The sequence below is a fragment of the Colias croceus genome, chromosome 30 (assembly GCF_905220415.1).
Source record: "Colias croceus chromosome 30, ilColCroc2.1".
Taxonomy (NCBI): domain Eukaryota; kingdom Metazoa; phylum Arthropoda; class Insecta; order Lepidoptera; family Pieridae; genus Colias; species Colias croceus.
The window spans coordinates 443,000-460,778 of record NC_059566.1 but is presented as its reverse complement, the minus strand read 5'-3'; the positions used below and the strand labels follow the sequence as shown (position 1 = coordinate 460,778).

The following is a 17,779-nucleotide window of genomic DNA, read 5'->3' as shown; positions in this document are numbered from 1 at the left end:
AGGGTTAGGAGTTATCTGATAAAGTATAAATTTATAAATATTATCTGATAGAGAGCAAGTTTTTAAAAGCCAACCGGAAATCATTTTTATGTGATTTTACGGGCCCTTGAAGTTGTGAACATATTGGGTAATTTTATCATTCTTGGCCTTTCTTGGCATTCAATTCTTTTTATATTCCATTCAAAGATCTAACGATAGTAAATATTACCATACTGAATTGGCCTGTCTTTCAGCTTAGCACACAAAAAAAATCAAGCATCTACCGTAATAAGTTACGTCACCATAAATAAAAATCTCATCGTACTCGGCGACCGGAAGGAAGTTAGCGCGGAAAGTTTTTTTTTTATTATTATTAATATCTCAAAAAATTGCTCCTTAAATGCTCCATCAGAATCTGTAATTGCTCCACTTCTATAATTATTAGTTTATTTATAATTAATTTTTAAAAAAATCCAAATACTGAAAACTTGATTTCCCTATAGAATGAAAAATATTCACTTTTCATAAAAAATTTTTTTGCAAAAAAATTGCTCCCGATTTGCTCTATCAATTACAAAAAAAAATTATTTAATTTTGATAATTTTTACAATAATTAACTGAAAAACTATGTTTGCATAGTAAACTACTGCGCTGTGACGTCATCAATTATTGTCGTTGCGACGCATAAGGGCCATATTTACATGTATCAGCACTGCAGCGATATGTATAGACCTTAATGTTTATGTTTTCTTATTTATATTATTCACTAGATTTCCGCCCGCGGCTTCGCCCGCGTTTTCATAGGAAAACCCGCATAGTTCCCGTTCCCGTGGGATTACCGGGATAAAACCTATCCTATGTGTTAATCCAAGTTACGGTCTATATGTGTGCTAAATTTCATTGTAATCGGTTCAGTAGTATTTGCGTGAATGAGTAACAAACACACACACATCCTCACAAACTTTCGCATTTATTATATTACTAGCGGTCCGCCCCGGCTTCGCCCGTGGTACATATTTCGCAATAAAAGGTAGCCTATGTTCTTTCTCAGGGTCTAAAGATTGTCTGTGCCAAATTTCATCAAAATCGGTATAGTAGTTTATGCGTGAAAACCATACATACATACATACAAACCTTTCCTCTTTATAATATTAGTATAGAAGTATAGATTAGTAGGATGGTATTACTTAAAAGGTTATTAATTATTATCATGTAATTATTTGGTTCTGATCACAGATCACAGAAACTAAAGGGTTCTGATGATAAGAATAATAAGAAATAATTATAATTTTTGTTTTATTGAGTCTTCAAGTTAGGATTGCAGGTTCGAATGATAATAATTTTTGTATACCATCGTATATATTACATATAACATAATATGGAGACATTTCATCATGTCCACAACAATATCAAGGTTAGTAATAAATATTTCTACTATCAATTATCATCAAAGTATTAAATCGGTAATAAGTATTTTTATAATTGAATTTGAATTTCTGTTTACTATAAGAAAAATTAATAGGCACTTTTTATTTTAGGGTGTGAAGGGATTCAGTCAAGGAGTTTTAAATTATTGAAGAGTGGTAATTATTTAGAAGTAGGGTTCGCGAAAAAATTGAGCCCTACTTTTATATAATCACCTGAAAATTTTTCACTAGAGTATAAATAATAAAATATGTGCTAATTATAAAGAATTTTATTTTTGACAAAAGGTTTTACATACAAGACATAACTGCGTTAAAAACAACCGACTTCAAACTTGAACTTGCAACATTTACAAATACAGACAAAAATGCTCATAAAATAAAATACTGGGCCTATCCTAATAAAATTTTTATGGGACCAATTCGACACCATCCCGCATCGAACAAAAAAAGAATCACGTAAATGATAAATCATTAATAATATCACAAATAAATAATTCACAAAACACGAAGATTGAATTTGATATTTTTGGTTTTATGACATTCAAATGCTTTATAAATATAAATTTATAAATATAAAGAATATAAACATTCGATCACGAAATTATGCGGGTTCGAGTCCCGCCTCGTGATCGAATTTTTTCTATTCTTTATAAATTTATAAAACACGAAGATTTTAAAAATGTAACCAATGAACACAATCAATATTAGATTAATTGTAATGGTGTATAAAAAGTATTATGTCCTATGGAATTCTACTATGGGGCAGGGCAGCAGATATAGAAACTATATTTATCTTACAGAAAAGAGCCATTCGCTCTATATATAATTTACGTGCTCGGGACTCGCTAAGAGATCTCTTTAAGAATACTGGTATCCTTACTGTACCATCACAGTATATATTTAATAATATTTTGCATGTACACAAAAACGCCGACTTACACACAAGAGTAGGAGATAAACACTGTTATGGCACAAGGAACAGAAATAAAATTGAAATGCCATTTCACCGGTTAGCCAAAGTTAAAAATTCATTTATGGGTCTAGGTATACGCTTTTACAACAGAATTCCACATTGTATTAAAGAGTTTGGTAGTGCTAAATTCAGGTAAAACTCATGTAAAAAATATATTAGTTCAGAGAGCCTATTATAGCATTAAGGAATATATGGAAGATGAAAATGATATATTATGAAGTTAGATATAAGTTACAGATTATGTAATATTGACATGATTTTAAAAGAGCAACTATTTAATATGATTAATTACCTTAAAATGACATTAATAAGTTTTATGCTGGGAATAATAATATTATTATTTAATACTTAGTACTTACCTTATGTTGCTATTAATTATAGGTACTCTAAGAATATCTAAGCGCCATATTTTAATTATTGAGTTTTCATCTAGCAAAATTTCAAGGAACAGATATTATTATGTACCTATTTAAATCATTCTTATTATAGGTATTTTTATAAACATTTCCCTACCCATCCCTAAACTCGTACGTTTATTCGTATTATTAAAACTTCAAGTAATTATAAATTAATTTGTGTTTCAGTCGTTTGTTTCATCTTTCGGTGTCAAGTTGCTATCGTTTGCGTTAGCGGGAACTACCTATGCGGGTTTTTATGAAAAGTAAATATTTTTCATTCTATAGGGAAATCAAGTTTTCAGTATTTGGATTTTTTTAAAAATTAATTATAAATAAACTAATAATTATAGAAATGGAGCAATTACTGATTCTGATGGAGCATTTAAGGAGCAATTTTTTTGCAAAAAAATTTTTTATGAAAAGTGAATATTTTTCATTCTATAGGGAAATCAAGTTTTCAGTATTTGGATTTTTTTAAAAATTAATTATAAATAAACTAATAATTATAGAAATGGAGCAATTACTGATTCTGATGGAGCATTTAAGGAGCAATTTTTTTGCAAAAAAAATTTTTATGAAAAGTGAATATTTTTCATTCTATAGGGAAATCAAGTTTTCAGTATTTGGATTTTTTTAAAAATTAATTATAAATAAACTAATAATTATAGAAGTGGAGCAATTACTGATTCTGATGGAGCATTTAAGGAGCAATTTTTTTGCAAAAAAATTTTTTATGAAAAGTGAATATTTTTCATTCTATAGGGAAATCAAGTTTTCAGTATTTGGATTTTTTTAAAAATTAATTATAAATAAACTAATAATTATAGAAGTGGAGCAATTACTGATTCTGATGGAGCATTTAAGGAGCAATTTTTTGAGATATTAATAATTAAAAAAAAAAAACTTTCCGCGCTAACTTCCTTCCGGTTACTCGGCGATAGGTGAAAATTTAAAAAATAATGGGCGTAAATGTGTAGCGATGAATATGCTTGTTAAGAACTAATCGCATCTCTTTATTTACCTCGCATCGCTAAGCACAGCCTTGGTGGAAAACTGGAAACGGCTCAGCCGTGCTATCAAGCGAGAAATGTGTGCGAGGTTTTAATCACTTCATAGTATAAAACAAAGTCGCTTTTTCTGTCCCTATGTCCCTTTGTATGCTTAAATCTTTAAAACTACCTAACGGATTTTGATACGGTTTTTTTTAAGCTATTGCATAGCTTCTATAGCGGGCCTTGAGCGCGGGGACCGAATCCAGAAATTCCGTAACGAAAAAACGCTCCCCACTCCGACGGGCGGAGGTGTGGCTTGAAGACATGCTATGCAATAGCTTTACCGCGGCAGTCCCCGAGTGCCACACGTCTTTTTTAAGATAGAGTGATTCAAGAGAAAGGTTTTATTATATAATTTATTAGGTTTTAGGCAAAGCGGGCGAAGCCGCGGGCGGTAAGCTAGTAGTTGTATATTGTATAATGTTGAGTAATAGAAGACGTCATTTCCACGCATTCTCGCACCGCATATTTGCCTCGCACAGCTTTGGTGAAAAATCACCCTACTAAGCATAATATGTTGTGATATTGTTGTGTTATCCTGCCTTTTTTTAGTCGATCTGAGTATGTATGTATCCTACTAATACCCATAATATACAAGTAAAAAAATAAACATTTTACTTACATGTTTAGTTGTGCTGTTTCATTTGAATCCAATCAAACATTATTATCTACTAGCTGCGTCCTGCGGTTTCACATAAATTTATTTATTAATCATGAGGTCCTTTGTCCTTATGAAATATCAGAATAGTCCTTATAACAATAACATCAGCTTTATTTAAGTGAAATTCCCTTCAAAATTGGTTTAGTCGTTCCAAAGATTATCCGAAACAAGACATACAAAAATTGTAAAAATTACTATTTTGGTATAATATGCACTATCTACATACATCTACATATATGCATTTAGTAAAAAGCTGTTCTTTTAATTTTACAAACAGACACTCCAATTCTGTTATAGGTATTGACGAGGAATATCGAAAAAGGTAGGTGAGGTACACAAATAAAAAACGTATTATTTTTGATATTATTTATTTCAATACTAAGTACAATGGTTACAAAATTGATTTAATATAATCGAGATATTACAATATAACATTATGAGTGATTAAAACAGCGTATTATTCATACATACAATTTTATTTCATACTGTGACAATGTTCGATATAAGTCTATAAGAGTATATAAGTATTTTCTTATGTAACTTTAAAATTTTAATGGATTTTAAACGCGATTTAATAGTCTTCAACCATGACCATGCTTGCTGCACACGTCGAGATATATCTTGAATAGATCGCGTTTAAAATGCGTTAAATTATTTAATTTCTAACGGTCTTACTAATAAAATGTTACCCATTCGCTATGCAATGGATTCGTTATTGCAACAACCTGTCTTGTTTTTATGATTGACGTTTCATGTGAGCACAGCTATGGTAGAAAATAGTTGAAATTTATCCATTGTTTAACTTTTTATTAGTAAGGCCGTAAATGTTTAATAATATTTGGGAACAGTGTATAATTGTTACTAAAGATACAAACGGTGTGACAATTTTTACGTTATTAACTTTTAAATTATATTACACTTAATAATAATATAATAATATGAGCTGCCAATAATTGCATAAATTACTAGTCTAGTACGAAATAAGATCAATCTTAACCTATCTGAGTACGTATTTAAAAAAAAATGTTATGGGCACTTTTTGATAGGCAAGTGATTATTTTTAGGCATATTTGTATATATAAATCCATACTAATATTATAAATGCGAAAGTAACTCTGTCTGTCTGTTACTCAATCACGCCTAAACTACTGAACCAAGTTGCATGAAATTTGGTATGGAGATATTTTCATACCCGAGAAAGGACATAGGCTACCTTTTATTGCGAAATGTGTACTGGTTTGCCACTAGATTGTATATAAATTATCTATAATGTTAGACGTAACTTTTGATTCAATATTTTTGTGGATGAATAGTTGTCGATGTAGTTGTCATTATTTCATATCTGAACATGCTTAGCTGTCGAATACTATAAAAAGCCGCGTTCCTTTGACTCGTGGCGCATTCGTACGAATCGTGCCCGGTGGTGGTGCGGGGGGGGGGGCTTGGACGTTGTTTATACGACGTTCGACCCAACTACCCTCACTTTGCTAATAGTCGTTGACTTGCTGCGATTTGTTATCAACTACCTACATCAATTAGGTAGCTGTGTAGAATCGCAGTACATTCTTATTACATTTCAAAATTCAAACTAATATTTAACCATGCCTCCGTTTAATTTCTAATAAAAATGAATCACAAAATGTGTTGGTAATAAATGTATCGTTTCTCAGTGTCAAAAATAATATATTTAACTAGCGGTCCGCCCCGGCTTCGCCCGTGGTACATATTAACGTTTTCTCTACATAAGAACCATCCTCGTACTTCAAGGAATATAATAAAAAAAGAATTATCGAAATCGGTTCAGCCGTTCTCGAGTTATGGAATTACAACGAAAAGTGGCATTGATTTTTATATATTAGATTGCAAAGAAACAATCGAATACAATAATATATTTTAGTGAATACATCTTTTTGTTACTTAACATTATGTGTATGAAAAAATTCTAAATAATAAAAAAAAACTAATATACCGTATAATAATTAGATACTTATATAATCGCAAATAGGCAAGCAATTTCATTCAGGATGCTTTTCCACCAATAAGCGAGGAATGTGTTTGTAAATAACCAATAGTATCGCTTCAAACTTCAAACGAAATGAAGCGATATGATTGGTTATTCACAAACACATTCCTCGCACATTATTGGTGGAAATACACCCTTATATTGCTACAAATCTTTATACACTGGAGATTGCACTATGAACGTTGACTTGTCACGGGAAGGTATGACCTTGAATGACGCCTGGTTGTTTTTTGTCCCTTTCACACCTAACTTGGCAAGTTGGTGTGAAAGGGATGAAGGAACAACCAGGCGTCATTCAAGGTCATACCTTCCCGTGACTTGTCAACGTTCATAGTGCAATCTCCAGTGTATTAGATATAAGCTTCTTGGTCTTACCACAAAACAATTTAAACACAGTCTAACTTTAAACCAGGGATCTGTCACTTTAATTGTCTATGTGAAATACGACAAAAAGAACCCGCAAAGTTAAACCCTGTTTAAACTTTTTTGTGGTAAGACAGTATATTTTGATTTCACATCGATAGCATTGAGAAAAAAAAATGTGTGCGTGTACTAGTGTACACACGTAAGAAGTGAAACTTCATTATGACCTTATTTTTCAAAAAATAATTTACTATATGCAACTTTACAGAAATACATCGAATCACGCGTGGTAGGGATACGAAAAAGATGGCGCGTAACGGAAAAATGTCACGCGTAACGAAAAAATGTTACACTAAATTTTTTTCCAACCCCGATAAAGAAGTTTCACTTCAAAAAACTTAAATAAAACAATTATTGTAATGTTTTAAATTATTTTAATAATTATAATTGTCAATATAATACTTTTGTCATGTAAGTCGATATAAAAATGAACTACAACTACAAGCTATGCTAATCTAATGAAAATTTTATTAAATACGTATTTAGCTGTTCTGACTCCGTTCATTGTAATTTTTGATAAGATCCTACTAATATTATAAATGCGAAAGTTTGCGAGGATGTGTGTGTGTGTTTGTTACTCTTTCACGCAAATACTACTGAACCGATTACAATGAAATTTAGCACACATATAGAGGGTAACTTGGATTAACACATAGGATAGGTTTTATCCCGGAAATCCGACGGGAAAAGGAAATATACGGGTTTTTCTTTGAAAACGCGGGCGGAATGCTACTATAACATAATTTGTACTCAATCAATGGCACATATGTCCCAGAAACGGTATTCTAAGCCCCAAGGAGGTTATAGTTTTGCATACGCTGAGTACGTAAACAATACTTATAAAATTCCAGACCCATTTTTGACAAATAGATGAATTCTTTAAACTCTATGTGTACACCCATAACAAGCAACCCGCCCAACTTTGCCACCAGCACGTGAGCTATCGTTTAAGATTATGTTTTCATAGACAAAATGCTCACATTAGAGAAGCGGTATATTTTCAGGAAAAAATTAGCAAAAATTTTTTGGCGTAATTTTGTTGTTTAAGTATTTTTTACGTGATCAGTGTATGCAAAACTACAAGTCCCTTCGCGCTTAGTATACCGATAGTGGGACACCTTGTAAAAAAATAAAAATCAACGATCATAGTCAGAACAGCTACAGTCGACTCTCGTTAATTCAAACCTGTAGTATCATTCGGTTACTGTAGAATACCATTTAATCTATACTAATATTATAATGCTGAAGAGTTTGTTTGTTTGAACGCGCTAATCTCGGGAGTTACTTGGTCCGATTTGAAAAATTCTTTCGGTGTTAGATAGCCCATTTATCGAGGAAGGCTATAGGCTATATATCATCACGCTGCGACCAATAGGAGTGGAGCCAATAAAGGGGGTGAAACCACGGGGAGCAGCTAGTAAATGCATAAATGATTAAAGTTTAGAAGTTATATTTATTTTCTCTCGCAAATTTCGAACCATTTGATATTTCAAACTCTTGATAATCCATACTTTATATTATAAATGCGAAAGTAACTCTGTCTGTCTGTTACTCAATCACGCCTTAATTACTGAACCAATTTGCATGAAATCTGGTATAGAGATATTTCGATACCCGAGAAAGGACATAGGATAGGTTTTATCCCGGAAATCCCACGGGAACGGGAACTATGCGGTTTTTCTTTGACAACGCGGGCGATGCCGCGGGCGGAAAGCTAGTTCGTAATATTTCGAGTCCCTCGAGTTTTGTATTAACGAGAGTCGACTGTATATCTTAAACTAAGTTACAATAAATTATCTAGAAAAAATTTGGCTCCTTTTATTGTTTTGAGAAAATCGTCTATATTTCCACAAACTCGGCAATTTTGAATAAATACGAATTACAATATTGATAATAATATAATATATTAAATAAGTAATATAATGTCGATACTTAGCGGTTGTTGTCACAGTCATCTGTTTGAATTTGCTATTTGATTGAATGACTAGCGTGTTTATTGAATGACGACATTAAATTGAATGCAATGAATTGAATGCAATCGAAGGCAATGCTAAATGACGTTTAGTCAAAACATTGAACGTTACATTCAACAACTTGACTGAGTTATCCAATCAAATAGCAGATTCTACCAGGTGACTGCGACAATTACACTAACTTCTTAACCTAAACGCTCGGCTATTTAACCAAGATATTTTAATCATCTGCCTAGTCTACATGCTCAGCTATTAAGACAAGATATTTAATCATATGCCTAGTCTACACGCTCGGCTATTAAGCCAAGACATTCATTCATCCGCCTAGTCTAAACGCTCTCGAATATTTAGTCATCTGCCTAGTCTACACTCAAATATCGATATTTGCCTAATCTACACGCTCTCAGATATTTAGCCAAGATATTTAATCATCTGCCTAGTCTACACGCTCTCGAATATTTAGTCAACTGCCTAGTTTACACACTCTCGAATATCATTATCCGCCTTATCCCCACGCTCCCAGACATTCAATCACCCGCCTAGTCTAAACGCTTTCAGCTGGGCTCTGGAACTCGGCCAACGCGTGCACAGGGCTCGGCTGTTTCTTCTGACTCCCGCGTCGCACTTTGGCCCGAACTTCTTCCGGTTTCTCCGGACGGATCAACGGCTTCTTTTCCGGCGCCTTCATACGCCATACTACTATCGGCGACTGGTGGAAAAAAAAAATATATTCAATAGGATATCTACAGTAAAAAAAAAACAACAATTTAGTAAGATATCGGTGGTACAGTGCCACAAACTTATCTGACCCGGTGGTAAAAACTGGAACTACGTGCCGCCATTTTGAAATGTCACATTTTCTCAGACTTTTCATACGGAATATTTTGTTTAAATAAAAATAAATCGACATCAGTGACACTGTCACCAGAGCCCAAGAAGCTTATAACTAATACACTGGAGATTGCACTATGAACGTTGACTTGTCACGGGAAGGTATGACCTTGAATGACGCCTGGTTGTTTTTTGTCCCTTTCACACCTAACTTGGCAAGTTGGTGTGAAAGGGATGAAGGAACAACCAGGCGTCATTCAAGGTCATACCTTCCCGTGACATGTCAACGTTCATAGTGCAATCTCCAGTGTATTAGATATAAGCTTCTTGCCAGAGCCTTTAGTAACGTAAAGTTCAATATAATCTATTCTATTGAAGAATATTGTAGTCTACTACGAATGTATGAGATTGACGTAAGTCGTCTATTCTATCAAACTTTACGCTAACAGAAAGCCACTTGTCTAGGGGGGCTGGTCAGATAAGTTTGCGGCACTATAAATGTAAAAAATATGTAAAAATATGACGTTTCAAAAGGGCTCCTCGAAGAAGTCTGATTGAATAAATAAATGTTTGTATGTGTTGAGTTTGAGTTTGATAGAAAGAATAAACATTTAACACGCACACACGTTAATACAAAAAAAATATAGTAAGGAAGCATGCGGTAATATCAAACCAAGCTGCTCAAAAAATAAGGAAAAAACGTAAAAATGTACATGGTGCTACAAAATACCCTCTATAAAGTAAATAAAAAAATACTTCATAGCTAAGTGCTATAAAATTACATTTATTAAAGCACAAATAAATAAATAAAAAAGACTATTACAAGAGTCGGGATTCGAACCCGCGTCTTTCACCTACGAATCTCGCCTTGTAATAGAATTATTGCTATTCATTAAAAATCTCACAATTATAAAGCATTTGAATACTATAAAAATAAGTAAAAAAATGTGTGCGTGTACTATAAGTGTACACACGTAAGAAGTGAAACTTCTTAATGACATAATTTTTCAAAAAATAATTTACTATATGCAACTTTACAGAAATACGTCGAATCACGCGTGGTAGGGATAAGAAAAAGATGGCGCGTAACGCAAAAATGTTACACTAAATTTTTTTCCAACCCCGATAAAGAAGTTACACTTTTTTACAATTGAAATGAGCTAACTATAAATTTACATTTATTGAAGTGAAACTTCTTTATCGGGGTTGGACAAAAATTTAGTGTAACATTTTTGCGTTACGCTGTAGGCGTGACATTTTTGCGTTACGCCGTAGGCGTGACATTTTTGCGTTACGCGCCAACTTTTTCTTATCCCTAAGTTTCACTTCTTACGTGTGTACTCTAGTACACGCACACATTTTTTATTTTATTTATTTATTTAGTGCTATCCCATTCATCTAGCACTTACATAGTTATTCTGCATCGCCGGCAAGCGGGGTATAAATATTATATTAGCTGTATAGGCTAAGCTAAGCTGTATGCACCAAATATATTCCTTCATGACACAAAACTGATGGACCGATTTCGATGAAACTTTTTTTTTTGTTTTGTTGATTTTGTTGAGCGTCGTTTATATATCTGGTTTGCACATGCACATTAATGGCTTGATATATATGATATTGCTCCCACACGCACTCAAACAGCTCCCACACGCTTCCCCACGCACTACTATTGTAGTTACATATATAGTTATAGCTCCCACATGCTCCCACACGCAGTACAATAGCTCCCACACGCTTACCCACACTAGAAATATAGTAATTTCCAATATTTGTGTAATTTTTATTAAATTTTATTATAAAAATCATATTCAACACCACACTTACCGCTATAGTGCCCTGCCTCGTGTATTTAGTGGAGGCCACGTATGATGCCTTCACTGTTAGCACTACGGCGTTCATCAGATTCTTCGCAGCTTGTATCAGTGATGTGGCGCTGTCAAGCTGAGAAACAGTGAAATAAAGTGGTGAAATAATCTTATCTTAATCTATATATATATAAAACTTAAAAATGACTGATATAGTGATCTATCAACGCACAGCCCAAACCACTGGACGTATCGGGCTGAAATTTGGCATGCAGGTAGATGTCATAACGTAGGCGTCCCCTAAGAAAGGATTTCCCGAAATTCTTGCGGGAACGGGGAAAAACGGGGATGCACGTACAAAGTCGTGGGCGGAAGCTAGTAATAATATATATAAATCTCGTGTCACAATTTTTGTCCTCAATGGACTCCTAAACCACTTAACGGATTATAATAAAATTCGCACACCATGTGCAGTTCGATCCAACTTGAGAGATAGGATAGTTTAAACCTCAAAACGTTTTAGAGAAGGCGGGCGAAGCCGCGGGCGGTAAGATAGTAATATTATAAAGCTGAAGAGTTTGTTTGTTTGTTTGAACGCGCTAATCTCGGCAACTACTGGTCCGATTTGAAAAAATATTTCAGTGTTACATAGCCCAATTATCGAAGAAGGCTATAGACTATATATCATCACGCTACAACCAACAGGAGTGGAGCCACGCGGGTAAAACCGCGGAGCACAGCTAGTATACACAAAAATAACTCACCCCGCTAACAATAAGCTCGCCGGATATATTCTGCACGTCCGCCTTCACTTTGCTCGTGATCTGTATCTGATGGCAGTACAGCGCTATGCGTTGGAGGTACGCAAGGAGATCTTGTTTCGTCGACGATTCCGGGCACTGACGGACAGACAGACAAACATATAGATTAATAGTAAGTTGTCGAGATAGTAATGCTAACGCGTAAGTTGATTGGATAACAATTCTGGGCACTGGACAGACAGACAAACGAAATATGTTTATTATAATGTTATACGTAAATTGTTAGGTTAACATTTCTGGGCACTGATGAACAGACAGACAAACATATAGATTCAGAATAATTTGTCTATTGACTAGATATAATTTTAATAACGCGACTGAATGATATAGAATAACATTAAAAGAAGGACAAAAATAAAAATAAGCAAATAAAAATTAAGAAATGTGATAAAAATCAGAAATTTCTGAACGATACAGAATGAAAATGAACAGAAATCGTAAAAATTACGTCAATCAAAATTAAACAATTCGTCTTAATTTAAATGATGATAAGGTGATAAATTGTCAAAAATAACGCGAGTATTGGATTGGAATTTCGCAATTGGGAATTAAAGATTTTAACTTGCGTTAAATATAATGAATAAATCACGTTTAAAATCCGTTAAAACCTTAAATTTCTAAATCCGTTTTATATTAAAACACACCTGTTCAGCGATCTCTCTCGTCAATTTGTCCAACTTCGTACCGGCCTCGGAGATCTTCTTCGCTGCGTTGATAACGTCCATTGTTGTCTTCAACGGACCGCGACCCCTGTTATAAAGACAAATATTGTAAATAGATAACACTTTTTATTTCAAACTACTTCAGATGTAATTATAACAATTACTAACTCACTTACAAATTACCTACAACTGTAACAAACAATACTATAACATCGTCTAAATATGAAAACTAAAGTAAGGCCAACGAGAAGCGATACAAAAGGTCATTCACCTAAAAAAACAACTGTGTCGTTGACAATCTAATATCTATCTCTTTCCATCTTGTGCCTTTGTCGTAATGTCTCGTACTCCCGCCAAAAACATAACAACGTCAAGACGGATTCGCCAACATTCGGGCGGCAATTTTATAATTTATTATTCTTATTATATTTTATGATTCAGAAAATTATTATTATTCGCGTTATTTCATCTACATTATACAATAATTCAAATTATGATAAAATTTCCTTTTTGGTATTATTACAATTTACCGGATATTTTTTAAAACTATATAAATCCAACTTTCAAAAAGTTACGCACCCCTGCAATTCCTAATGACCTTGCATGTGTTTTGTTTACATATTTTGGTATCGCTTCTCGTTGGCCGTACTTTATCTAAAAACTACATGCTACACGAACCTGGTGAAATCCGTCATCTCGAGCATAATCATGCACATGTGCTTCCCCAACATGACGATATCGTTCCCCGCATGATCCCACTTACTCACCTACTAACTTACTAACTACCAATTACCAACATAGCCAAACTGTACAACATTGACTATATATGAAAGTTAAGTTCTACACTGACCTTTTATTTCTAGTGGGTAAAATCTTGCATAGATACCACAGCCTCTGGGATAGAAGCCGCACTTATTTGCCTACACACACCCTACTTTCTGTACCAAACTACACAAAAAATCGTCTATATATGCAACTATATGCCACACGAACCTGGTGAAATCCGTCATCTCGAGCATAATCATGCACATGTGCTTCGCCAACATGATGATATCGTTGCCCGCGTCATCCCACTTGGCCACCTCGTTGTCGAACGTCATCTTCTCGCGACGGAACAGCTCCACTTGCTGGAGGATCTTGCGCTTGTCCTCCTCTGTCATCTTGCGCATCGCTTCCTGTAATGACAATGTTTTGTTAAAATATGATAATATTAATGAAATACAAGTATTAATATGATAAATTATTGTATGTATGATTAAAGATGATGTAAGAATTTATTGTTGATACGGTAATTGAGTATAAGGTTAACAAATGATTTTTTAGTAACTATTAATTTAATGTCGTGTTTCGTGCAAATTCTTGAAGCAAGAAATTAATATGTTCGAGAGGTAAAGCTATTAAGAAACAGATAAGAATTTATTATTTATGGAGGAATCCAATACTATCAATAATTTGGCAGGTTCAACAACCAATGTGATGAAATGAATGTAGATAATAAAATCTGTCATGTGGCCAATGATCACCTACCACTTCATAAAAATTGGTTATTTTATAGCAATATTTTGAACTACTTGTGTACTTTTATTAAATTGGTATATTATAGTGTAGTGTATGTCCTTCGCTATTATCGGCTCTTAGACGCACGTGCCCTCTGACTCCGACCGCCTGCAGCCAACTGAGCTATGTCACCGTTGCACGTGCGAAAGAGAAGACATAATACTTCCCTCTCTTTCACTCACATACACTACATATAGCGAAAAGATAAAATTAAGAATAAACTTACCCTAGCGTTAGTAATTCCGCTGATGTCAGGATATTCATCCACGCCGTGCTCACCCGTGTGAGCGCTCGCTGTACAAACAGACAAACATACGATAAAATCACTTGCTTTACGCTAACATTATTAATACTTCCATTGATAATATCGATTTAAGACAAAGAATCGTTAATTATTTAGTAATAATAAAACTATAAATTTGTGAAATTTGTCAAAAATTTATCGAGAAGTAAAGTGGTTGGTCAATTACTTCTATTTCTAATTTCTTCCATGGTCCGATTCCTATCTAAGGGCTTGATTACATATATTTATTAATAGTTATTTGAAATTTAAATGAATAAAATAATTATATTATGAACAAGCAAAATCTATTTAATTTTCATGCATTCAATATACATTTATCTATATTATTTAAATCTATTTTTCAAACATGCTTAACAACACAAACATTAAAAAAAACGAATAAAGCAAGTCAAAATATATAATGTAACGATAAATGAACCCCAAGTTTGTTCCCATATTGACTATGCGTTTGGCCTCTTTATGATATGAATAACATATTAAAAGGTAGATGATGAGTTTCACAAACTATATTTTTGCAGTGAAACTTTTTTAGGCGCGTTAAGACTAAAATTTCAAAATCGCGTCATAGCAATAGCGTTACTTCATGGAGTAAAGGAAAGATTTTGGTTTATTTGAATATTGCCGAAGAAGTTTCATTTCTGACACGTGTCATACACGCTCTTATTTATCAAAAAGAGGCTACACACTAGCCAATAGCCATCAGGGGTCACCAACCCACAACTCCCGACCCCCATGACCCCCATACTCACATCGACTCCGCGTCTCCATAGTCATGTCCTCGACGGGCTCGAACTCCGTGTCCGTGTCGAGATCGTCGCTCGTCTGTACACAGCGTGCAAGCATGCTCTATTATTGTGCGGGTATTGTGATAGTTATTTTTAAACGCGATTTAAAAGGTGTTTAATTCTTTTTTAAACGCGATTTAAAAGGTGTTTAATTCTTTTTTAAACGCGATTTTTTTAAGTTTGTAGTTATTTTTTTACTATTATCATGATCATCAGCCTATATACGTTGCCACTGCTAGGAAACGGGCCTCCTATGAGTATACACCTTCCTTTGTATTCGTAAAGGGCTAATAGATGTATAGATTCATTAAACGAAGTTAATATAACTCAATTCGTAAAGTATTTCTGTGACTATTTATTTTATTTATTACGATTCGTCAACAGTTTCAATTGTTATTGTTAGACTTTCTCCTTATACAACAATAGTAACTGTTCTATAATTTCACACAACAATAATTGCATGATTAATATTTTGATAAACTATTTTGTAAAATATACACAGAATTGCTCCCTAATCAAAGGTGAATTCGGACAAAATTTTTCTCTATAAGCAGCCTAACGTGACGATCACGTAGGTTATACGTCTTACTGACGATATTAAATTAAGAACTATCACAATAACCGCACAATAATATACAACATAAAACATAATATAAATGAAATGGAAATAACGATCCGAACTTTTAATTATCAAATAACAATAGAACAAATAACAAGATATTTTCATCGAGACATTAAAAAATTCGGATCAATGCAATGATAAAAACATAAAAGACAACACAAATGAAATAAATATCGACAGCGACGCAAAAACGAACGAACAAACGAAAATATATCATGCAAAAACGAAACCCTGAGACATTCGGCATATAACACCTAAGAGACAGGTCTATGACCATACACGATGAACATTAAGCAGTTAATATTGGATTAGGAGTAATAAATAATATCTCATTAATAAGATTATCAAATTAATTCCGAAAACCGTTATTAAATCAGTTATGGAAGTGAATCTTGCCAAAGGAGTTTCACTTCTGACACATTTTTATTTATTACAAATTATAACTAACGCATAATTAAGAAATAATAACAACAGCAAATTAAATCAAAATCTGGTCCTTCGAGACTGGATACCAAAAAATACAATAAAAAATACGTGTGTCACTCGGGGACTGCCGCGGTAAAGCTATTGCATGCTATGCCTTTAAGCCACACCTCCGAACCCGTCGGAGTGGGGAGCGTGAGGTTTTTCGTTACGCAATTTCTGGATTCGGTCCCCGCGCTCAAGGCCCGCGATAGAAGCTATGCAATAGCTTAAAAACTTATTTACCATTATTTCACGTAAATAATGGCAAATAAAGAGCTGAAATCAGAAATTTACTCTAAACCGCGTCTATATCTTCTAAACTCTACAAATCCAACATAAACAGCCGCATGCAAACAAAGCGGAACGCAAGACAAGGACCCTAATGTTTATCGCAACGCTCACATTTGCTCCTCGTCTCTAGCGTGTATTGTTCGTCGAGTTCCACGTCCTCCGGGTCTAAATCTTCTTCGTCCTATAATTATTCATTTGTATTGACCAATCGTTCTTCTACACTAATATTATAAAGAGGAAAACTTTGTTTGTTTGTTTGATTGTAATGTATAGGCTCATAAACTACTGGACCGATTTTAAAAATTCTTTCACCATTCGAAAGCTACATTATCCACGAGATGGAAGGATAGCTTTTATCCCGGAAATTCCACGGGAACGGGAACTAAGCGAGTTTTTCTTTGAAACCGCGGGCGGAGCCGCCGGCGGAAAGCTATACTAGTCGATACAGCATCGTCCGGGATACAAAACGAAATATTACGAAATATAAAGCAATTTTTTTTTTAATTTCCAAATAGTTTCCAAAATCGGTCCTGTAGTAAATGAATTTACACTTTTGTTTTTATCAATAACAAGCTGCTCCGCGCGGTTTCACCCGCGTGTCTCCACTCTTGTTGGTATTAGCGTGATGATATATAGCCTTCCTCGATAAATGAATTATCTAACACCGAAATAATTTTTCAAATCGGACCAGTAGTTTCCGAGATTAGCGAGTTCAAACAAACAA

At 33.9% G+C, this 17,779-nt stretch overlaps 1 protein-coding gene across 1 annotated transcript in view; it reads right to left on the bottom strand.

The window, feature by feature from the left end:
- Positions 1-9,225: 9,225 nt before the first annotated feature.
- LOC123704749 (catenin alpha) overlaps positions 9,226-17,779 on the bottom strand; it is a 51,946-nt gene continuing 43,392 nt past the window's right edge. The window contains exons 17-23 of the mRNA XM_045653220.1: positions 15,642-15,714; positions 14,815-14,882; positions 14,025-14,206; positions 13,014-13,119; positions 12,313-12,447; positions 11,568-11,684; positions 9,226-9,618 (exon numbers count right to left, since the gene is read on the bottom strand). Coding sequence (XP_045509176.1) covers positions 9,454-9,618; positions 11,568-11,684; positions 12,313-12,447; positions 13,014-13,119; positions 14,025-14,206; positions 14,815-14,882; positions 15,642-15,714 — 846 coding nt within the window. The 3' untranslated portion in view covers positions 9,226-9,453. The remainder of the gene's footprint in view (positions 9,619-11,567; positions 11,685-12,312; positions 12,448-13,013; positions 13,120-14,024; positions 14,207-14,814; positions 14,883-15,641; positions 15,715-17,779) is intronic.